Raw genomic sequence first — 25,508 nt, forward strand, 5'->3', positions numbered from 1 at the left:
TTGTTGAAATGTAATTGACAAATAGAAATTGCATACATTTAAGATCTAAAATGTGATTATTTGATGTGTGTATGTCCTGTAATATGATTACCACAATCAAGTTAAGGTGCTGATGTGGAGAGACTGGAAGCTTCAGGATATTGACTCTATTCATCAGTCTTAGCATAAGCATATCTTTGCAAGATTCTGACTTCTTTTTAATAGGAAATTTGTGCAATGAAGCAGTCAGTCGTTAAGAATGATAAGTTAGCCAATACAAGGTTCTACCAGTGACTAACAGTGTGACCACAAGCAAATCAATCAGCCTCTTTGGACCAGTAAGGAAAGTGCAAACTTCAACACCGTCTCAGCAGAAGTGATAAAAGGATTAAGGGGTAAGAGTGGAAGATAAGAGGAAGTATGAGGTTATAGATACTAAGAAAGGTTCTGCCCCACCTACCCATTTTCTAATGCCACTTATTGTCAACCTATGCTGACCAAACCAACATGTTTGTTGGTGAAATTCAGCCACAGTATGGGTTGCAGATCCATGGAGTGAACGCAGTTTCCAGGGTGTATCACTGATGATGGCCAGGAACTAATTCCTAACTTGGAGCAACTGAAAACATTAGCTCAACACTTTACAGTAACAGCAGGTGCAGATGCCAAGCTCTCTGGCTTAACCAAGTCATCTGTGAAATGTGGACACAATTCAATTTAAACAATAAAACAGCAGCTGCCTGGATTTGTATTTCTGCATGACTCTCTCCTTAGTTCAAATTGAACCCTCTGCACCACCTGATTTATCAGCAGGTAGTTTAGCCTGTAGGAGATGTTTCATATTCAATAACAAATCTCATTTCCTTTCAGACTGAAGGAGACACAGAAGCCAGATGGCCTTTCAAGGCTGTTAATTATGCTCTGTGATCCCAAGATGGATGTGGCCTACTTCTGGACTTTTCCTCCTACACCACAAGGTGGTGCTAAAGCACAGAAAATGCTTCCTAAACTTTCAGGTGCCACCTGCTGCGAGGAGGCAAAGAAGGGAAGGCAAAGATCCATTATCCCGGGTGACTGAAGAGAAAAAGAAAATAGCGGCCTAGGAAGGGCCTACACCAAAGGCCTCAGCACACAGTGAATTCCCACTTATCCTGGTAAACCCACAGATACTTGAGCTTTGGGAGTTTGCAGATACATAAGGTCTAAAAATTCAAAGAAGCTTAAAAAGCAATTAAGTCAGACTTTGGTTTGGTAATGAAGCAAGCACTAAGCAACGGCCAGGTAATTAACGTAATTGAGCTCAGAGCTAAAAAATTCACCATGTCTTTTTTGTAAATTCTACACCAGTTAAGGGCTGTGTGTGTAAGGGGTATGGGGGGTGTTTCCAGGTGGGATAAGCAGTGAAGGAACCCCAGGAAAATTCTATGGGAAATTGTAGGCAACTGGGAGGTCACCTCGCCCAAAAGCCAGGGATCAGAGAGATAGAAAAAACACAGCCTTCCCACTATCTTTCTAGAATTGCATTGTCCAATAGAGTATTCCCAAGTGGCTGGGGGGTACTTTCTGAATTGAGATAGGCAATACATTTTAAACACACACCGGATTTCAAAAAATGTAAACCACCTTGTAAATCACATTGTATATTGGTTACATGTTGAAATGATAACAATTGGGTCTCTTGGGTAAAATAAAATATTCAAATTAATTTTTCATGTTTCTTTTCACTTGATAGCAGAGAAAGTAAAATGGAATAAGCATTGTTAAGAGAGTCACTTAAAATGGAGTCAGGAGGCCACCGAGGAAGCTGGGCCTACGTGAGTCTCATGGCTCAGTTCTTGGAACCATGGTTAAGTTGCTGACCTGTTGCTAAACAGTTCAAGGCTGAACAGCAAACCTCCTGGATCAATGATTGCTACATGTATTATACATATGTAAACCTGCGTTTCTACTCATCATTATGACCAGACTATCTGCATTCTTACCTTGAAAGGAACCAACCCATTTCAACAACCTACATCCTTCATTTACATAATGGGCCCAACCATTCCCAGCTGGCCCAGCCAATATCCTTCATTTACATGGGGGACTCATGAGAACAGCTTCTTGCAGTTTTGCCTTTGTAAATCCTGCCTTTCTTTGTTCCCTTTATGGTACGATTTAAGTTGCTACCTGAATATGCTCCCCACATAGCAATTCCTCCTTTGCTCAAATAAATACATTTTATTCTTTAGTATAGCCTAAATTTTTTAAGAACACTTTTATTTAGTTTCTAAATTTTTTAAAATCACATATGTGGCTTGCATTGTGTTTCTATTGCATATCACCGCCCTAGGAGCAGACAGCAATGAGTTTGTAAAATATTGAAATACTTTGACACCAGCTCTCATTTGATTCAAAAATTCCAGGATACAGGATAAGTAAGTTTCCTCCTCTCAGATTATAGCTCTTACATAATTTTTGCAACAATAGGCATTGGAAATGAAGCCCATTTCATCTAGATTACTGGAAGAAGAGCTGATATTGCAGCCCTGGCTCACCAGTGATGAGTCCCTTATCAGCTTGAAAGAACAGGCATTGGATCACTTTGAACTCTGGGGGAGAGCTAAACAGATATGAAGGAATCAGACCTGTGGCCCAGCACCTGTGCAACCACAGCTAGTCTTCCATTAATGTGGAAGAAAAGGACTCTCAGCTGCAGGGCTTTTTCCTCACTCTCTAATGACGACTGCTGTGGAGTTGACAGAGTGCGGAGGAATAGCTTGCCCATCTGAAAGCAAAGGGCTTCATGAGATTTCCCAGACTCCCACGTGCTTCCACTAGGTTTTTCTCCATAGAGGCATGGACCCTAAGAGTCAGGAAAAAAAAAAAATGTTGATTTGTAGCCTACTGTGCTAAATATAGCTTAGTGTATAAGGCAGATACCGTCCCTACCAATTCTCAGCTAGGATCTGTCAGGAAAGCCATATATCCAGACTTCCCCGTTTCATTAACCTGTCACGATAATGCGTTAAGAAGCCTATTGAGTCAGCCTATTAAGTCTCTCTATCGTCCTCTCCTCCACCACAATTCAAGTATCTAACATCTTCATCTGGACTTTGAAATGGCCTTTTACAGCCTCCCTGCCTCCACTCTCACCCCACCTTTTACCGTCTCCTTGATATTGCTACCAGAGGGATATTTCTAAAATGCAAATTTGAACACATCACTTCTTCGCTCAGAATTCTTCCATGGAGTGAAAAATTAAAAATTTAAGAGTTTCCTTTAACAAAAATTTTCATTTCTACTTCTCAACCCAGCAATGCTGCTTCTAGGTATTTCTCCCAAGAGAAAAAAATATATATAATCACAAAAAGACTTGCACAAAAATTTTTACAGCAGCTTCATTTGTAATAATCAAAAACAACCTAAATATCCAATAATGGGAGAAAAAACATTATCGAATTATAGTCTTTTCATACTGTAAAGTACTACTCAGCATTTTTTCTAAATGGACTATTAAAAATACAACAATATAGATTAGGCTTAACAAACTTATCAAATAAAAATACAATTATTTCCTTGAACATATTTTTACTAAAAATTATTTGAGGTTTATCATTCAAACTTAAATGGGTATCATATATTTTATCTGGCAAACTTAACATGGCTTAATCTCAAAAACATTGTTAAGCAAATGAAGTCAGACACAAAAGAGTAGATCCTAAATGATTCCATTTATATGAAGTTCATGAGCAGGTAAGATTAATACTTGGTGATAGAAATTAGATTTACCTTGGGGAGTGTGGATTGACTGGAGGGAAACCTAAGGAAAATGCCTAGGATGATAGAAATGTTGGTTGGGATGGTAATTGCATAGGTATATACATTTACCAAAACTCCTCAACTTCACACTTAATTTTACTTCAATCGTAAAACCAAAAACTACCTTCCATGGATTCTCACACTCCTGATTATAGCCTTTTCTTGCCATTACTTATCCATTATCCTCCCTTTATCCACAATGAGTCCTACTGGTCAAATGAGATGAAACTCTTACTCATTACTTCAGCCTCAGCTTTGGCTCTCTCCTATAAGCTGAATGAAGATTTGCTAAGAGAGATTTAGACCCACTTTCTTCTCTAGTCCATGTAGTTTGCAATCCACCTCCATTTATAGCACTGTCCCTATTGCATCCTTGTCACCATCTGCACCACACTAAACTGTAAATTCCTGGAAAGGCAGGATCTTTCCTTTTCCATAGCTAACCAGATACTGAACTGCTGTCTCCTCTATTATGAAGGCCACACCTTTCTCAAAGATCAGCAGAGGGCTGTGGGGATAGGCAACCTTCCCCCAAGGCAAAGCCAATAACCCTCAAAGAAAGTCTACCTTGAACTTCCGGAAGAGGACCCAGATGAAAGGTTTCATCTTATCTAAAACAGCCCTGAGATTTATAATTTTCAGGTCTTTCTGAAAAGACTGGGATGCCTCAGGTCCTGAAATAAGGTCTTTCTGAGATGTTTCATTGCTGTTGCCATAAAGACTTCTCTCTCTCTCAGGTTTCTTTGGGACAACTACCCCAGTTCCATCAGAACTGGATTCTAGCGTTCTGTGATGCTTCTGTTGTCTCATTTCCTTGGTTCATACAACTTCCCAGGACTTTGAGAACAAGGCACAGGCACAGCGCTTCTCTCTGCTTATGCGTCTCGGCTAGTGGCTACTAAGATGCCTCTTGAAATTACAGTTGTTTTCAGTCTTGGGCAGAGAAAGATCCCATCTATTACCTATTTTAATCAGACAAAAACCAACACTTTACAGTTCTCTCCATTGTGTAGTGTGGCACTCTCATTGGCCTCAAAAGATTCTTTCTCAACATCTTCCTATCAACTCCACTCCCTCCTACTATGCTTCTTAATTCTTGTACCATCTCCCTTCCTTTCCCTCTTCTCCCTCCCTGCTGACCTCCCCCCAATACATTCCCCATACCTGTAGTTCTTTTTCCACTCTGGTTGCCTACTTAGTTTGCCTTTGTTTTGATTCCCTAGCTTCTGTTGTTGGTTGTTGTGATGCAGTTTTCATTTTAATATTCATAGTTTTGATCCTCCTTCTTCTAAACAAGTCCCTTTAACATATCATATAACAGTGGTTTGGATCTAATGAACTCCTTTAGTTTACTTTGTCCTGGAAGCACTTTCTCTGCCCTTCTATTCTGAATGACCACTTTGCTGGATACAGTAACTGTGGTTGTAGGTTTTTGCTTTTCACTACTTTGAATATTTCTTGCCAGTCCCTTCTTGCCTGCAGAGTTTCTTTTGAGAAATCAGCGGAGAGTCTTATTGGGACCACTTTGTACATAATTCTCTTCTTCTCTCTTGCTGCTTTTAAGATTCTCTCTTTATCCTTAATTTTTGACATTTTGATTATAATGTGTCTTGGTGTGGTTCTCCCTGGGTCCAGTTGTTTTGGAACTCTGTGCTTCCTGGACCTGTAAGTCTATTTCCTTTCCCAAGTTAGGGAAGTTCTGCTTCATTATTTTTTCATATAATTTTTCAACTTCTAATTCTTCTTCTTCACCTTCTGGCAACACTATGATTTGGATATTGGCCTGCTTATAGCTGTCCAATAAGTTTCTGAGCATCTCTCCTCATTATCCTCACTTCTTATGTCCTCTTTCTGCACTGGTTGACTGTTTGTTCCTTCCCTATGTTCTGATTTGTTCCCTGGTTTTTTTGCCCTCACCACCAGTTTTGTATGTGTTTTTGTTCATTTCAGCAGGACTAGCCTTCATTCCTTCCCCATCTTGTTTAAGATCTGCTGTTATGTCTGTAAGCATTTTTATAACCAAAGGTCTGAACTGTGCCTCAGAAAGATTTCCTCTCTGCTGCTTCATTAGATTAGATATTTGCTGTCTGGTCAGCTGCATCACTGGGATCTCTATCATGATCTGTGCCATCCTGACAGTTTTGTGTTTGCCTTTGCTTCCTGGGTAGGGCTGTCACACCTCCTATGCTATAGAGGGCAGAGCCCCATGCACTCGTCACAACCGGGCAACCCTTTTCACCATGCTGTGGCATTTTCTGTGGGGGTGGGGGTCCAAGATGGATTTCTGCCATTCACTCTCCTCTGAGAGACCAGGAGCCTCCTCTTCCATTCCCAACCTCTCCGGGCCCCACAGTACAAGGCAATGTGGGTCTGCCTTCCCCAGCATTGGGACCGCAAGCTGACAGGTCTGGTCTGCAGCTGGGGGTGCTCCCCAGGCGCTTCTCGCCTCCCCTTAAATACGGGTGTCTGTGCTTACCGCCATCCTGCCGCCATCACTGCTGCTGCCCCGCCAGCACAGCTTGACCTCTCCACCCCGGCTTCACCCCTCCTACCCATCCAGATGAGCACCACTTCTTTATAACTTCATATGTTGGACTTCCATGTAGCTTTATTTTCTAGAACTTCTGGTTATTTCTGTTTTTGTGATAGTTGTATTCCTTTTTAGTTGTAGAGGGAGATGGAGCGTGTCAGCCTAGACCTCTATCTTGGCCAGAAGTCTCCTGTGTGTGATGGTTATGTTTTGAAACATACAATGAGGATCATAATCCCCATCTCACAGGGCTATTAGTAGGGATAAATAATATTATATTAGTGACTGACAAGATGATTATTAAGAATCTTGAAGAGAAATCTGTCCCCTCTCCCTCAGAAGAATTCTGTAGGGCTGACATGTTAGCTTTTTGGAAAGCAATAGTTAAAATAATTTAGCAAATTGACTTTTGCATTTACTGATGTCCAATCATCAAATCCTGAAGACTGATGTAGACAGCAGGTAATTTAAGTTTTACTTCAAGTGAAGTGTCACTTTATGTACTTTGGGGGTGGGGGACTGAGTAAGAAGAGAAAAAGCAATCAAACTGATGCAAAACAAACAAAAAAATATTTTATTGGTTCTTAAAATTCATTCCCTAGACAACGGATAATGCACACATTGAATGACCTTAGTAGACATAGTGAAGATGCATTTGGACAGTTTTCAACATTGATGAACACGGGGATTTCATAAAAGTTAAACTTTATCAGGTTATTGGATTTCCTGAATATAATATCAGCAAAAGGAACTTTCAACACAAAAACATTTAGTTTAATTTTCTTATTGTCACTAATTTTATCTACTATCTTTGACAGTGACTAAAAATGAGGTACAGAAAACTTTCTGGAAGTCTGAGTATGGAGCAGAAGTCCAAGGCACTTTGGAGCCCCATTATTTTCTCATTGAGTAGGATTAACTCAGTCCTGAAATCCCCTTACTCCAGGCTTACTGCATAGAAAAGCACTGTCTACCCACCTCAGTGAGGTGTTGTGGGGATTCATTTTTATAAAGTGCTTCAGGTGCCTTAGAAGAAAGGCAACATAGAAGTATGAAGTAATCTTACATATTTCAAAAGAACTGAAAAATAATTTTGGCACAATGGGAAGAGTGCCTCTTATTTAAAAACCATACTTGCCTATTTATAAAAACCCATCACCTCAATGGCTTCTTGCTTTTTGTTTGTTTGTTTGTTTATTTGATTTTTGGTATTTTTTTTGTTAGTTAAGAGAATAAATGTTTCTGTTTTGCGAGTTTTACAAGAGTCTCAACCCAGGCTGTGTTATCAGAATCTCTTAAGAGTCTGTTAAAAATACAGATCTTTGGCTCACAGCCTAGACCTGCAGAATTAAAGTTTCTAAGAGTAGTATATTTTTAAAAGGATCTATAGAGGATTCTGATGCATATAAAAGTTTTTAAAACATTTCTTTAGGAAAATGTTAATTTATCAAACATTGATTCTCTCCCTAGAACATTTTTTTTAAGAATGAATGAAGTTGGATCGGGGTATCAAATCCTTATTGCCTTTTCACCTTCCCATGTCCCACACAGACACAGAATATCACACACACACACACACACACACACACACACACACACACACACACTTTTTAGTTCTGCCCTTGCATTAAAATGTGATATAGTGGTAAAATGTGATAGTAGCAAATAAATTGAGAAGATATGCAAGGACTTGCAATTCATTCCCACTGTGCCCAAAGCAAATGGATGTTTCCCATTTGCCAGAACGGAATGGTTTAAATATGCATTTCCAATTTGGAAACTGGTAAAATCAGCACTTCCTGGGAAACATCAGCTTGAATAGATGCTGACAGACAAAAGTGAGCGAGGTTAAAGCGGCCAACCATGAAGAAAGGCTACAGCGACTCCTCCTCTGTTTGGAGATCGCCTGCATCTCAGCAAACGTGTGATGCTTAATGGGCACCAACCATGCGGGTGCTTCATCAAGGTAAATAAGACAGTAATAAAAACTGGTAGCTGAAATTTAAAATGTCTTTTTTTTTTTTCTTTTAATGATCAGTTTGCTCCACTGCAATTCTTGCTGTCTAACTACTTTTATTTCTTGATTGGCTCAAAGTCTTCTGTTTACCAGCTAGTCTGACTTAGAGAAGAGTTTTAGTCCCTAGTGGCCATCACACACTTCTCATCATGCAGCCTGCATTTTTCAAACAGAAGAGTCCCCTCTGGGTGCCTTGCAATGGAATTAATGGAGCCTTCAGAGAGATTATTTCTTTACACAGAGGAAGTCCTCTGAGGCTGGCCAAAATTTTTACCATGTCAGGAACTCATGAATAATAGCAAAACAAAAAAGTCCTACTTGTTGGGAAAAAAAAAAAAAATACAGGAGATAGAGGCTACATAGAAGACAGGATATGTTTTCTTTAAAAATTCATTCAAAATTAGCCACAGTGAAATTTTGCTATGAAAAAAGTCTTGTACTGCTTTCCAATATTCCTCTAAACATTAGAGGCAACTTTGTACAGAAAGGTTGTCGGAGCTGGCTTGGGGAGTTGCCTGTTGCATGTTTCCCAGGGGGGCAAGGATGCCAGCAGCAGAATGAAACCTCCCAGCAGGACGCAGAAGCCACTAAAATAAAAGGCAATGTCATAGGTCTGGGTCCAGTCATAAAACCAACCTGGAAAGAGAGTAAGAAAACAGTGAGTTTGATTTTTTTTTAAAAGGTATGAATATGAAGCCCATACTCTAATTTCATCAATTTTATATGCAGTTAGTATTAGAATATAAATTCCATCTACTCTCAAAGTGGTCTACTTGAAATTAGAAAAGGAGAATTTCTCAAAAATTGAACAAGAACATGCAAGAATTTTGGGTTTCTCCCAAATAAAGAATAAACCCAAATCCCTGAGCAAGAATATTGGCTTTTAAAGTAGAGCAATGTGATTTTGAATAAATCATTACCATGCAGATTTATTTTGTGCAAATCTGTGCTATTATTACAATCTGAATTTCTATATCTGGAGAAGTCACAAAGAGCAGCAGTAAAATGGTTGACTTTAAGATAAATATCTTACCAACAATTGGTGGTCCAAGGCTATTTCCAAGTCCAGCAAAGAACATTAATATCCCATAGGCATGGGCTAATTTTTCAATTCCCACAGTCTTTGTGGTCACATATGGGAAAATGGACCAATTACCAGTAAGAAACCCTAGGATCCCAGAAAGTATTGCCAGTGTGACATAACTTTTGGCAAATGGAATAGCACACAAGGCTAGGCCCATGACCATTAAGGTAGCTATGTAAAGATATAAGGTGTTAATCCACTTGAAGTCAGCTAGTATCCCCAGAAGGAGTTTACCAACTGCTGTCATAATGCCAATAATGGAAATAAGAGGCATAATAAACTCTTCTTCTTTCACATTTGAACTTCTTGCTACATCTTCCATAAGTAACGAAGGTGGAAACCCCCCGATGTCAAAAAGAAAGATAGCAATGAAGAGTGCTGAAAAAACTTTGTTTTTAAAGAGAGCCATAGTTTCTCCACAGTAGTTTTTATATAATTGCCACTTCCTCTTGGCAAGCTGTTTGCAAAAGTATGTCTGTTCTGCAACTTTCTTCTTGTACGTTTCAGCCTCTTTTGTATGGTGCGCCATTGCTGGTGGGTTTGTATGAAGTAGGCTTTCCTGTTTCCAGTCACCATTGGCTAAAGTGCTCTTGTACGTTTCCTCACTACTGTAGCTCTTTTCAAGAATGCTTATGTTTTCTTCTAGGTTCTTCTCTTTTTCATTGTAAATGGAGTATCTATCTGGTACATTTTCCAGAGCTGTTTTTTCAGGCAAAGGACAAGCAGAAGACTGGAGGGGCCTCATCAGACTGCCACAGGCTAATATATTTAAAGCTAAAGCACCCACAATCAGCAGGCACCCGTCCAGGCCATAGGACTCAATCAGCAGCCTCTGCAGAGCAGCATATATAAAAAGTCCAACACTTGAACCTAAAAGGGAAATGAGAACTGTTCAATCTTAATCTCTTCTAATCTGGGGCTCTCAGGACAAGTATTATCAGTATCACAACTCAATTTCTGTTTTATACTGGTACATGTGCCTTCATATGAAAATCACAGCAAGAATATTAAAGGTGATGATAATAGCAACAATAAAGGTAATACTGATATAATATTTATTTTAAGAATTAGCATTGGTAGTTCAGACAGCATTAAGCACTTTACATTGCGCAATCTTGTTTAATCCTGATAATGATCATATTGTGTAGGTCCTTTAATTATTCCCAACCTACACATGAAGTGACCTAGGGCTAGAAAGGTTGAAAATTTGCCAGAGGTAACAAAGCTGTAAATGGCATTAAGTAGGAGTCACATGCAATCCTGGAGCCCATACTCTTAACAAATGCCTTATACAACTGATTTTTTTTTTGCACTTGTTATTTGCCAGGCCCCATGTTATATGTTTATTACCTTTGAAAAAGCAAATATTTATATTTTATTTTTGAGATAAATAATATATTTCAATTTTTATGGGATGTTTGTAATGGTGTGATAGTTCAAATCTATTGCTGAATAACCAGAATAAATAATTCACATTACTAGGAATTTGATGGGGTATTAAAATCACAGAATATGCCTGGTTGGCACACCCTTGCAGCACTATGAATTCTCCAGGTGTTGCTGCTGTTGTTGCTTCTGCATAGATCACCCTAAACGTGCTGCAATGGCCTGTTAGATCAGCCCAATTAACTTGCAGTATTTTTATTATTCTGATTCCAATGTTTTAAAAATTGAGTATTTTAAAATTTAAATATCATTGAAAATGTCACGTGAAAAAGCAGGAGAGAAATAAATACATCTATTAAAAATAGAGAAATAGGTTGATCATACTTTAAAAATGATCTGTACCAAATTACTTTATAACCTCAACCAGATGCCATGCTTGCAGCAAAAACCCATCTTATCAAAAATTCCTATAAATAACCAAATGACTTTGCCTTAAACATGGAGGAAAACATTTTTATTTGGGGCCACAGTGGTCCCTTTCTAACAATTTTAAAGTTAACTTTTTAATAACCTCCCCAAGTTACTTGCATGAAATGTTAATAGCTCATGTTAATGTAATGGCAGCTAAAGTAATATTTTTTTGTGGCTAGTAAGTACCTTCTTTGCTGACATTGAAAAATAATAAATAGACAAATTTAATCCTTCCCTTATCTTTCTACAGGTGGCACATACTTCAAAAGTTAAAAGCACTTTAGAAAATAAACTGAAAGAATAGAAAACAGCAGTATGCCATGTACTTCTGTACTGCATTAACAGCCATTCACTGCTAACTCATACTTTTGTCTAACACCATTTTTTTGTACAGAATCTAAAAGAGTGCCATACCATTAGATACTTAGAAATACTCTTGGCATTTTGCAAGTTCTATATTTTTACCTTAAATTGAGAAAAATAAGCAATTTCTCCACTGCTCACCAACCCAGCGTAGCTCTCAACATCACAAAATATAAGACATATTAAATCAATTCAACCAAAATGTACTGAGTACCTATGATGTGCTAAGTATATGACAGTACAGCACAATCAAATCACACATGAAACTCTAGTTTCCTCAGCCTACCTCCCACAGAAATGTAGCGAAGCTTAGAAAGAATCAGGAATTCTTTCAGGGCAATGAAGAGTGACTCAGAGCTTTCTTGTGGAACTGTGTAAACTGAAAACTGTAATTTTTAATTTTCAAAAAGAAAGATCTAATTTAAAAATCATCAATGTAAAGGGTAAAGTGAAATAAAGGATGAATTATGCTTCCATGCATGTCTAAATTATATATTATCACAAAGAGGGAAAACACTAATTGATGTTCAGGGAACCAGAAATAGTAAGGGATACACTCATGCTTTGATTAACTATTAACACCAGGGGTTAATAATCTTTTTCTATAAAGTGCCAGAGAGTGAATATTTAAGCCTTAGCAGGCCATACAATCTCCATCGCAAATGTTCAACTCTGGCCTTGCAGCATGAAAGCAGCCAGAGAAGGTTTGTGAAGGAATGAGTATGGTTATGTTCCATGCAACTTTATTTATGAGTACTGAAATTTGAATTTCACATAATTTTCCCATGCCATAAAATAGTCTTATTTTTAAAAATGATTCAGAAATGCAAAAAATCATTCTTAGCTCATGAGCTGTCCAAAAACAGGCAGTAGGGCAGACTTGGCCCATGGGCATTAGTTTACCAACCCTGTTCACCATGGAGCAAGATCAAGTCCCCAGAACTTTCATTTCATGCCTATGTGGCTTTCTTTCAACTACGTTACAATATTTCAACTATTTTCACTATTGATTTCTTTTTGATTAAAAAAAATTCTACTGGAATTTTATTTTGCTTGTCATCTCTTTTCACTGAAGTTGGATGCTATAGACTGAGTGTTTGTGTTCCCAAAGTTTACATGTGAAACCGAGCCCCCAAGGTGATGGTGTTACGAGGTGTGGCCTTCGGGAGGTGATAAGGTTATGATGGCAGAACCCTCGTGAATAGGACTAGCGTCCTTATAAAAATGAGACCCCAGAGAGCTTCCTCTTCCCTCTGCCATGTGAGGACATAGTGAAATGAGAGCCATCTAGGAACCAGAGAGTGGGCCCTCACTGAATTTGCTGGTGCCTTTTTCTTGGACTTCCTAGCCTCCAGAACTATGAGAAATACATTTCTATTGTTTATAAGCCAGCCAGTCGATGCTGCTTTGTTATAGCAACCTGAACGGACTAAGGCAATGGATTCATGCTTCTCCCTAACTTGGCCTCACCTAGCTCCCTGTGAGTTGAAACTGAAAACTCCTTAATTCTGCCAAATCTTGACCATCCACAGTAGCTCTGTTTTTCATTCAGTGTGCCATGGCCCAAGCACATATGCCCTCTTCCCTAGACTGAGTGAAAAGCAAGAACAGCGCTCTCAGCATACAATTTTCGAAGTCTTCAGCACAAATAAATTTGGACATTCAGGAAAATCCAGGTCATAATTATAATGGCTAATACTTTTAGAGCCCTTAACATGTGTCTTACACAATAACTCCTTTAATATTCCCAATAACCCAATGTAATAAGAACTGTCTTATTCCCATTTTATAGTTCAGAAAACTGAGGCTTAACAGTTAACAGAAAAGTTACTAACTTTTCAATCACCAGACAGCTAGTGGATGACACAGGCAGGATTCAAACCAGTCCTGGCCCCAGGGTCTGTGCTTATCACTATATTACTGTGACTCTGTAGAAAACATATAGTATAGGTAAGACCTATTGTCCTTTAAGTTGCCATGCCTACTCTCATACTCCACATTCTTGAAACTACATTCCAACTGTTCTGGATTCTCCATCTTGTTTCTTCTATTTCTTCTCCCATGTCTATTTCAGCCATGTCTTCAGATTCTGGTCCTATCTCTTCCTAGACCATGATCTACATTTCTCAACTGGCAATGCTTCTTTAAACCACATTGGGTAAATATCCAGCGAGATGTAATTAGATCTGGAATCACTTTATTGCTACTGGGTTGGCCTCAGGAACAAAACATTAATTTAGATCCTGTTGTCAGATATACTACTCAATTATTCAGCTTACGTGAAAGCCTGGCTTCCCAGGCATACTCACCCATTAACAAGTAGCACATACAAACATACAACTTTTAGTAAATTTGGCTGCTTTATCTCCCAAACAAACTCATAAAATACTGGCTACAAAATTTTTGGTACGTTTCCTAAACTGTTTAGAAAAAGAAATCCATCTGAAAAGTAAAGCACCAATTTAAGATATCAGAGAGAGTCCAGAAATTTTATATTTACATCGCCCCCCTCAGTGATCATCTCTTGATTATTAAAAAAAGAGCAAGAGTAAACAATCTGTCTTTTGGATGTACACATAGGTCAGTGAGAGGTATTCATAAATCAGTCCTTTCCACTTTTTGTGGAAATTTTAAGTTTCACCATAAATGGAGGTTGAGAGCTATCTGCATCAGTCTTTCTGACAGGGGCCTCGAGGGTCTCCATTTCCCTTCCATTTCTCCTATTTTTCTCAGGGATAAAGTCCGTTACATATGTGCTCTCTGCTTCTTTCAGCACAATTCTCACCAGCATGTGACTCCCAATTACTCGGCCCATAAGCTTCTTTTCCTATATTATATTTGTGGACAAAGAAAAAGGGTTTTATGGAAAGTAACCTCACAGGGTGATCTGATCATAAATTTCTAACTGGGCAGGTTATGGTGGGCAGTCACGCCCCAGGCATAAATCTTTTTAGTAAAAGGCTTATTTTTGCCTCAAGCAAGCCCTGTCTATTGTTTTTGTGCATCTAGGTTGGCACCTTTGAAATACCCACCCTCCAGAAGGCACGTAATCTTGATGAACTATCTTGTCACCCAATCTCCATCCTGCTTTTTCCCCACCTCCATGTAATCTTCCTTACATTCTCTCCTTAATTTAAATGTATAAGAGAAGCTGAAAAACTTCAAATTCATAAAAGAAGCTGCAGAAATGGAACTTCCCAGCATAGGTCATCAGTTTGGCTCAAATGAACTCATAAAAATTCTCTACTGGCTTGGATGTTTCTTCAACATGTTGGAAAGCTAATGCCCCAGATTTTTTATATGTGTATTTAGGCTTTTCTGAACGTTACACCATATTTACAGTGGAAACTGAAATTTCCTTATAGGACTAGAGTAAAAGAATGTTGCTACCTAAGTGGTAGCTGGGGAGTGGTTGGTTAAACATAGTTGTATTTGGTAACTTTCAACTTTGATTAGAAAGCTGTATAGTGACAATGCTGCACTTATTTTGAAAACGTACCTGTTGAAATCAGGCCCAGTGCAAGGCCTCGGCGGCTGTCAAAATACTGGCATGTAATGGTCACTGTTGCAGTGTATAATAAACCACATCCGAGACCTAAACATAAGAACACATGACATAAATCAAGACAGACTATATTACTTCAATGCAAACAAAAATAATAATAATAACAAAGTAAAAAAGAGAAGTAATTTCAATATGACATTCCATTACTGACTGGCTAAAACTCTTCAGAGCATGGATTCCTAGATTCCTTCAATAATAGTTGTCCAGCTCCAATGGTCACGCTTGTGCAGGCTCACTTTTCACTCTACACACACCCAAAAGTCAGGGTCAAGTTGAAAAGATAATCCAACTTATAAAGTATAAATGTATAATGCAAATTTAAATTAAGACATTACAGAGAGAGAAAATGGTTAAACCACACACCAAATAGCAAATTTTAATAAAAAAATACCCATTTGAGCCCTGCTGGTGTGGCTCAGTGGATTGAGTGCCCACCTGCGAATCAAAGGGTCGGTCTCTGGTTCAATTCCCATTCAGGGCACATGCCTGGGTTGCAGGCCAGGTCCCCAGTTGGTGATGCAGGAGAGGCAATCACACATTAATTTTCCCCTCTCTTTCTCCCTCCCTTACCCTCTCTGAAAAAAAATAAAATTAAAAAACAAAAGTACTCATTTGATATCTCTGTCTCTCTTCCAAGTTCTTGTCCTTAGCTCAGTGTTTTCCCTCCTCTAACTCCTCTAAGCAATTTCATAAAACCCAATTTATCATCCCAACCTGTTTTGCTAGAGTTCATAGTTTTCACACCTCACTTGGCAAAACAAAGACTCTGGGGCAGGTCCACAGTTGTCCTCAGATCAGCACACCACAGTAAAATGTATCCTTGTAAGTCTTATCTTTTAGAGCTGCAAACTACTGTGAACAAAAAAGGGGCTGTGTAATAAATCTAACATGCTCAGTGGCTGAAAGTGACCTCATGAGGTGATCTGATCATAAGTTTCTGCCTGGACAGGTCTTGGTAAGTAGTCAAACTCCAGACCTATAACTTCCTTAGTAAAAGGTTTGTTTTCCTTGAAATGCCAGAGTAATCCTCTTTTTCAGACCACTCAAAGATGAAACCACCCTCAAGGGAGCAATGATTTGTTTCTTGTATACCATCCGTATTTACAGTAACTTTTAAATGTTAACTATCCTGTACCCACCAATGTAAAAGAAGCATTTATCTCTCCATTTTTTATCCAGTCTTGGAAATTCCCCCAACTTATTTCTCCCACCTCCTTAATCTATCACCAATGGATTTCATATAATCTTCCTTATGTTCCCTACTTTGATTCCAAATGCATGCAACAACATGGATGGAACTGGAGAGTATCATACCTAGTGAAATAAGCCGGGCAGCCAAAGACAAATACCATATGATCTCACCTAATACAGGAAACTAATGAACAACACAAACAAACAAGCAAATAGAACCAGAGGCATGAAAACAAGAAAGAGACTGACAGTGACCAGGGGGGAGGGGGGAGGGAAGAAGGGGAGAAAGAAGGGCAAAGGTCTAGTCATGGAACTAATACAAATGACCCTGAATATGGAAAACAGGGTGGGAATTGAATGTGGGAGAAGGGGTGGGAGGGGAATGTGGGGAGCAATGGGGTTTAAAAAAATGGGACAACTGTAATAGAAAAACAATTAAAAAAAAAACAAAAAACACCTGAAACTGCCATTTTCAGGAGCATTTTCAAAATCTATTGTGATCTTATTTCTAAGTATATCGTCAGTTTGGCTCTTCCATCCATTTGAAGATTCTTACAATGATATTATAACTGTCATGATGTCTTTAAAGTGTCTTCACAAAAAAAGAGGAAACAAATAAAATATTAACAACTGTTAAATTTAAGTGGTGAGCATATAGTTGTTTGCTACATTATTCTCTGCTTTTCTGTAAATTTAAACTTCCCTTTCTTGAGACACAAGGGCAATATTCATCTCCAGATCTTCTGCAATGCTCTTTTTTATTTTCTTCCTCACCTAAGGACATGCTTATTGATTTTAGAGAGAAGAGAAAGGAGGGAAAGGGAAAGAGAGAGAAACATCCATTGGTTGCCTCTCCTATGTGCCCCGACTGGGACCAAACCCACAACCTAGCATGTGTCCTGACCAGGAATCAAACCCTCAATCTTTTGTTACACAGGATGACACTCCAACTAACTGTACCACAACAGCCAGGGCTCCAAAACTCTTGTTTTATAAGCCTAATCTTTTCATCCATATTAAGTATCCATTAACCCCCAATTTTTTCCTCTGGCTTCTAACTCATAACTTTTTGCTTTTCTTCTGCAACATCATCTGTTCTTGGGAATCACTCTATAAACAACACATAAGCTACATTTTGAAAACTGAATTTTAACCATGGACCATTAGATGAGTTATTAAGATCATTTTCATTACCTTTAATTGCTACCTGGACTATAATTAGAAAGAACACATGGGCCTATACTGCATAAACATTCTAGGAAATTAGATCTTAAATTAACCCAGGACTCAGATAATCATCTTTGATTGCATAAAAATCTTCTTAAAGAAATGAGATAGATTAAAACAATTACACTTAAATAAACCTTTCAAAATGAAGCACCCTTGTGTATGAGTTAAGGGAAGAAATACTATTCCATTAACTAAAACAGAAATTGAATGGACTTATATAGTTATCATTACTAATACACAACACTTGAAGATGTAAAATAAGACTTGTTTCTGAAAACTCAATTTTGTGAAGTCAAAAAAAGTCACTCTTTACCAAGACTATACTTCATAAAGCCTTTGGAGGAGGAATGAATTGCCTTTCCTGTGATTTGGTTGTTAGGGATCTTACAAATTTTAGGCATTTTGAGACATGAAAAAAAGACATATCCAATTACAAAATGCCAGTGTAGAAGAGTTGAAACAACAACATTTAACTTTAGACTAAAAAGAAGTTTTAAAAATGTATTTTAAGACTATGGGTTTCAGATAAGATTATCTCACTTTTTTTTTAATGTAGCATAATTTTGAAATGTCTTTTCTTTAAACTTTTCCAAAAGCAGAAGGTGGCATGAGGCCTCCCCACATCTGTATGAGGATGATCTTAAATCAGCAATTATTAGCTTCTTAAGAAAAATAGCTGCAGTAAATCCCAGGTATATCCTGGTCATGAGAATCCCACAGCCACACCCAAGTCTCTCCCCAATGCCTCCCACTCAAGATTCTCCTCACACGACTCTGTCCTCATTGCCTTCCCTTTGATGCATCCCAGTTGTTTCAATAGATAAATGGCAGACTTCCAGCCAAGATGGAGGCCTAGATAGACACATGGCATTTCCCTCCACCACTAAGAAAGAATACAACTACCACAAAACCAGAAATAACCAGAAGTTCCAGAAAATAAAAGGAAGTCCAACATATGAAGTTATAAAGAAATGGTGCTCATCCGGACAGGTAGGAGAGGCGAAACTGGGGAGGAGAGGTCAAGCTGTGCTGTCTGCAGCAGCAGCAGCGATGGTGGCAGGACAGCAGTAAGCACAGACACCCATATTTAAGGGGAGGCAAGAAGTGCCAGGGGAGCAACCCTGTCTGCAGACCAGACCTGTCATCTTGTGATACCAATGCTGGGGAAGGCAGACCTCCATTGCCTGAGACCTGATTGGGGTGGGGACGGAGGAGGAGGCTCCCAGTCTCTCAGTGGAGAGTGAACAGCAGGAATCCATCTTGGACCACCACCCCCACAGAAAATGCCACAGCACGGTGAGACAGGTCGCCTGGCTGTGACGAGTGCACAGGGCTCCACCCTCTATAGCGTAGGAGGTGTGGCAGCCCTACCCAGGAAGCAAAGGTAAACATAAAGCTATTCATGATGGCACAGGTCATAATAGAGATCCCAGTGATGCAGCTGACCAGAGAGCAAATTTCTAATCTAACGAAGCAGCAGATAGGAAATCTTTTTGAGGCTCAGTTCAGAGCTTTGGTTATAAAAGTGCTTACAGACCTAACAGCAGATCTTAAACAAGACAGGGAAGGAATGAAGGCTAGTCCTGCTGAAATGAACAAAAACACATACGAAACTAGTGGTGAGGGCAAGAAAACCAGGGATCAAATCAACAAATCGGAACATAAGGAAGGAACAAACAGTCAACCAGTGCAGAAAAACGAAACAAGGAGTGAGGAGAATGAGGAGAGATGCTCAGAAACTTATTGGACAGCTATAAGCAGGCCAATATCCGAATCATAGGGTTGCCATAAGGTGAAGAACTAGAAATGGAAAAATTATGTGAAAAAATAATGAAGCAGAACTTCCCTAACTTAGGGAAGGAAATAGACTTACAGGTCCAGGAAGCACAGAGAGTTCCAAAACAACTGGACCCAGGGAGAGCCACATCAAGACACATTATAATCAAAATGTAAAAAATTAAGGATAAAGAGAGAATCTTAAAAGCAGCAAGAGAGAAGAAGAGAATTACATACAAAGGGGTCCCAATAAGACTCTCAGCTGATTTCTTAAAGGAGACTCTGCAGGCAAGAAGGGACTGGCAAGAAATATTCAAAGTAATGAAAATCAAAAACCTCTATCCAGTGAAGCTGTCATTCAGAATAGAAGAGCAGAGAAAGTGCTTCCAGGACAAAGTAAAACTAAAGGAGTTCATTAGATCCAAACCACTGTTATATGAGATATTAAAGGGACTTGTTTAGAAGAAGGAGGATCAAAACTATGATCATTAAAATTAAAACTATCACAACAACCAACAACAGGAGCTAGGGAACTGAAACAAAGACAAACTAAATAGGCAATGAGAGTGTAAAAGAATTATAGATATGGGGAACTTTATGGGGGGAGGTCAGCAGGGAGGAGAAAGGGGGGAAAGGGAGATGGTACAGGAATTAAGAAGCATAGTAGGAGGGAGTGGAGTAGATAGGAAGATGTTGAGAAGAACTATATGCACAACCAATGGGCATGGACTAAGGTGCGGGGGACAACTGGAGGGAGGGGGATCACGGGGTGGAGGGGAGCAGAGGGAAAAGAAATGGGACAGCTATAACAGCATAATCAATAAAGCATTAAAAAAAAAGAATTGAAAAAATGAAGAGAGGCTTAGGAACTTCTCGGACAACTTTAAATGTGCCAACATCCGAACCATAGGAGTACTAGAAGGAGAAGAGGAAGAGGAAGAAATTGAAAACTTATTTGAAAAAATAATGAAGGAAAACTTCCCAAATTTGACAAAGGAAATAGATATACAAGTCTAGGAAGTGGAGAAAGTCCCAAACAAGCTAGACCCAAAGAGGACCACACCAAGACACATAGTAATTAAAATGCCAAAGGTGAAGGATAAAGAGAGAATCTTAAAAACAGCAAGAGAAGAGAGTTACCTACAAAGGGGTGCCTATAAGACTATCAGCTGATTTCTCAAAAGACACTTTGCAGGCAAGAAGGGACTGGCATGAAGTATGCAAAGTGATGAAACTCAAGGACCTACAACCAAGATTACTCAATCCAGCAAAGCTATCATTTAGAATGGAAGGGCAGATAAAGTACTTCCCTGACAAAGTAAAGCTAAAGGAGTTCATCATCACCAAGCCATTATTATATGAAATGTTAAAGGGACTTAGTTAAGAAAAAAAACAAGGTCAGAACTATGAACATTAGAATGACAACAAACAACTATCAACAACAGAACCTTAAAAAAAAAAAAAAAAAAAAAAAAAAAACTAAGCAAACAACCAGAACAGGAACAGAATCATGGGTATGGGGATCATTTTGAGTGTTATCAGCTGGGATGCAGAAGGGGGAGAAATAGGAAAATGGTTCAGGGATTAAGAATCATAATTGGTAGATACAAAATAGACAGGGGGAAGTTGAGAATAATAGAGGAAAGGCTGAACCCAAAGAACTTATATGCACAACCCATGGACATGACTAAGGGGTGTGGGGTTGCTGGAGGGAAAGGGGGTACTGGGCGGAGGGGAGCAAAGGGAAAAGGAATTGGGACAACTGTAACAGCATAATCAGTAAAATATACTAAAAATAATCAGCAGTGATTAAAGAGAGGTCTCTATAGTCCCCAAGATCTTTCATGTAGCCTGTAAGGTCAAAACTGTTTTCATAACAATACTAAGATGTTCTGTTTGTTTGTTTGTTTTCCACTGTGTTCACATTCATGTTGATTGTGCGAAAGAGATGGTGAATAAAACCAGAAGAGCCTTAGCACAAATCACGGGATTGGTACCAAGTTTTACACATTATATGCTTTACCACCCCGTGCTCACAGTAAAAACAAACAAAATTTTACAAAATGGTTCATCTGAATTACAACAATTGTTGCGAAGAAAAGCATTTATGCCATTGTTTTAGTAGTCAGCTAAAATAGCCACTTTTTTCATGTAACCCTGTTTGTATTTGAAAGAATATCTGACAAACTACCAAGAATATCTGACAAAATAGCCTAAACTACTTGGGTATTTGACATATGTTTCCTTGAAAACAAATCAGCAAGTGAAACAATTGACAGCTTACCAGCAAAAATAACAATTTTAGAAATTTGTATCCATCACCATGAATTTGACAGCTTTCTCAATACATAAAATTTTTCTGATGAGCCTGTTGTTGATGCTAACAAAAAAGATTTTTCTTTTGATGTTCTATAATGAAATGTGTCAGAAATCTTAAATTCTTGCATTACTCAGTGAACCAATACTTTTCAAATAACCAATTCATGAGGTTACAAAATCAGATTTGAATGCAAATCTATTCAAAGTACAGAATAAACAAATGGATTTAATGTAACAGAGCACAAAAGTCTATTGATGCACTATCAGGTTGCAAACTGCAATAAACCTTTAGAAAACTTACTTACTGAGTGACAAAGAAGAATATCTACAATCATCCAAAAAGGGTATTAAGAACTCCTCCATTTTCCAACTACATCTTCATGTGAGGCCAGATTTTCTTCATATACTCCAGTCAGAAAAACATATTGCAACAGAATGAGTACAGGATAGAAGAATGTGGGTGTTTTCTATGAAGCCAGACATTAAAGATATTTGCAAAAGTGTGAAACAATGTTGTTCTTCTCACTTAATTTTTTATATTATAGAAAATAGAGGGTTTTTTTATAATAAGTATGTTAGTTATGTTAAGATGTACTGGGTTTGTTATTTAAGTTAATTATTAAACAAATATTTTTACACTTCACATCTTTTAAAACAGTAAATCTTAATAGGATAAATGTCAATAAGTATAATCTACATAATCAAAAGCTCCTTGGGTTCCTAAATAATAGAGTATAAAGGGACCCAAGACTAAAAAAAATTGAAAACCATGTCCTTAAAGCATTCGCTGGTCTCCAGTCATTTTTTATTAGACTCCTACCAGTGAAAAAAATTCTGAGCATCAACTTCCAGTATAAGCATAATAGTTTTAAAACTAAATATCTGTACTGCTAAAATTTCAAAGCCTAATCATTAGTAAAATATAATTGTTTCTCTTTACTTAAATAGGTAAAAACTAGATATATTTACATCTTTTAACACTTCCTTTCCAGGCCTTCTGTTTCATTTCACACATTTCAAGGTGAGACCACAACTTTAGAGGCCCTATTGTCCCTCATCTCCTCACATTGACCCAGACGTCAGGCTGTTTATGACAACCGCTGTTTAAAGTACAGTATTCCCTCACTTATCACGGGTATTACTTTCTAGACCCCTCCGGGATAGGTGAAAATCAGCGAAGTAGGAACCTTACATTTATTTTAGTATTTATATATACTTTATGACTTTATAAACTGTTCCCAGTCCCTTATTAACCTGTCCCACTCCCTTATTAATCCTTTCCACACTTTAATAAACACCACTTATGTTCTTAAACATATTCTACATTCTTAAACCTATGCAACTTTAACAACATACCTATACAGTATCACAAAATCCCATGATATAGCGAAAAATCCACGATAAATAATTAAATATAATGTTTTCAAAAATCCCATGATACAGTGAGGCCGCGATAAGTGAACCACGATACAGAGAGGGACTACTGTACTACCACTCCCTTGCCTTTCTGCACTGCTACTTCTTCAGTTCACCCCTTCATCTTCTCTGATCTAAACTATAGCCTCTCAATCTCTGTCTCATCCTCTGGTACTTTTTCCACCATCCTACCTTCTAAACTGCTACCATACAATTCTCATCACATACATTCCTACAACAGAGTCCATGAAAAACCCTTTATCACCAGCCCCTGTTACAACCATGCTTTGACATGTTGGCAACTTCCCATAGGACTTGTGCATCCCTTAAACAAACACCCTTGAAAAGACTGACTCTATTTCACGCTTCTGAGCATTTCAACCCTTGGAAAGTCCTCTTTCCACAACTCTCATTCCCCTTCCAACCCGTGTTCACCTGACGACATCCTACCATCCTTTAAAGACTCAACTCAAGCATAAATTCTTGCACGAAGCCCCTTTAATCTCCCCTCTCCCTCACACATACATACTACACCAGCATTGAACCTTGATTTCATTTATTATGGCATTTTTCACTGTGTTACAAATTATATATTTACAACTCTATCCTCCTTAGTAAACAAAGAGCTACCTGAGGACAGGCTGTGTTTTATTCACCTGAGTATCCCAGGTCCAGGTCTGAGCCTGGTGCAAAGTGAAGGTTTTTAAAAAATATATATTTTATTTATTTTTAGAGAGAAGGGAATGGAGGGAGAAAGAGAGGGGGAGAAACATCAATGTGTGGTTGCCTCTTGTGTACCCCCAACTGGGGACCTGGCCTGCAACCCAGACATGTGCCCTGGCTGGGAATTGAATCCATGATCCTTTGGTTCACAGGCTGGCACTCAATCCACTGAGCCACACTAGCCAGGGCAAAGGTTTTTTTTAATGTCTACTGAAGTTACCATAAAAAATTATGTTGTAGAAGTATATTCACTGAATAGAAAGATGTCCATGACAAGTTTTCAAAATTTATAAGCAGAATATACAGAACAATTATTTTATTTTATTTATGTATACATACATACATAGTATTGATATGGTCTTATAAATAAAAATATACATTTTTAACTGAAAAAAAAGCCTATTGAATATGGTGAAGCAGGTAAATGTTGTACTCACCTCCTCCCAGGATGACATCAAAATTACAACTAAACTACAAGACATGCATCATTGAGAACTGCCTGAAGTCTAGCTGAACAGAAGTCCTATAACTAAGAACATACAGAAGAAGCCATGTGATGACTGGTATAAGGGATACAGAGGAGGAACAGACTGGTCCCAGATTCATGTGTGGTGGTTAAAAGTCAGGAGGAATATCTTGGCTACAAAGGTCCCCCCAAGGAGCGAGGAGTCCCAGCCCCATACCTGGCTCCCCTGCCCAGGGTTCCAGTGCCAAGAAGAGGAGCCTCCACAACATCTGGCTATGAAAACCAGCAGGGATTTTGGCTGAGTGAGACGAAGGGCTTCTGGAGTCCAAGGTGTTTCTCTTAAAGGGCTTGCACAGGGATTAACTTGCTAATGCACTCACTCACTCAGAGCTCTAGTACTGGAACAAGAGCTAGAAAGGAGCCAGGGAAATATGAGGAGGAATTGAATTGTCTGGCTTCAAGGCAAGAGCTGGAGAGGAAGCTTTCTCTCAGATAGAAGTGCTGGCAGAAGACATTGTATTTTTTTGTTTGGTTGTTTGTTTTTTGATGAGCCTTTCAAGTGCAGGTAACATATCTGAGTCTCCATCAACTGGGCTAACACTGTTCACTCTGCCCTGATAATTCCATAAGACCATACCTCACTGTACCTTGGGCAAACATAAGCCATTTCCAGTGGCTCCTCCATACAAATGGTCTGTAACAGTGTATGCTGTGGGCTATCCTAAAATCTCTCAAAGGTTCACAAACCCCAGACAAGCAGCATCTGGCCTCTGTGTGCTGCATATCTCTCGATAAGTGGCCCCAAAGCCAAGTCTACCAGCAGCTGGCCTCAGTCTGCAGCTTAGCTTCTCCCAGGCACTTCCAAGCCCAGCACAAGTGGCAATCATTTGCAGATCAGTTTGTAACTCTGATCAAGTGGCCCCAGGCAGGGCACAGGCAGTGGCTGACCTTGACCTGCTTCTCCCATAAGGCTCTAGAACCAACACATCCAGCGGCCAACTTCAGACCACACCAGAGTACCACTCAAACCACCTCCACAAATGACACATTCAAAGTGCAGACTCGGTAGGCAGAAGACCCCCACTAAAAGAAATCCTGCTACATAGGGTCAGCACCCTACACAAAAGCTCCTCCACTGTAGTCAGTCCTTACAATCAATAAGCTCAAGGATCAATCCCTCCCATCAATGTG

At 38.8% G+C, this 25,508-nt stretch overlaps 1 protein-coding gene across 2 annotated transcripts in view; it reads right to left on the reverse strand.

Annotated features, from left to right (window-relative positions):
• Nucleotides 1-8,720: 8,720 nt before the first annotated feature.
• SLC16A9 (solute carrier family 16 member 9) overlaps nucleotides 8,721-25,508 on the reverse strand; it is a 66,832-nt gene continuing 50,044 nt past the window's right edge. For both annotated transcript variants that reach the window (XM_090278061.1, XM_090278062.1), the window contains exons 4-6: nucleotides 15,131-15,226; nucleotides 9,361-10,281; nucleotides 8,721-8,963 (exon numbers count right to left, since the gene is read on the reverse strand). In XM_090278061.1, the coding sequence (XP_090134187.1) occupies nucleotides 8,785-8,963; nucleotides 9,361-10,281; nucleotides 15,131-15,226 (1,196 nt within the window). In that variant the 3' untranslated portion in view covers nucleotides 8,721-8,784. The remainder of the gene's footprint in view (nucleotides 8,964-9,360; nucleotides 10,282-15,130; nucleotides 15,227-25,508) is intronic.

Source organism: Furipterus horrens, unplaced genomic scaffold (genome assembly GCF_987537825.1).
Source record: "Furipterus horrens unplaced genomic scaffold, mFurHor1.1.pri manual_scaffold_5, whole genome shotgun sequence".
In the NCBI taxonomy this organism is placed as follows: domain Eukaryota; kingdom Metazoa; phylum Chordata; class Mammalia; order Chiroptera; family Furipteridae; genus Furipterus; species Furipterus horrens.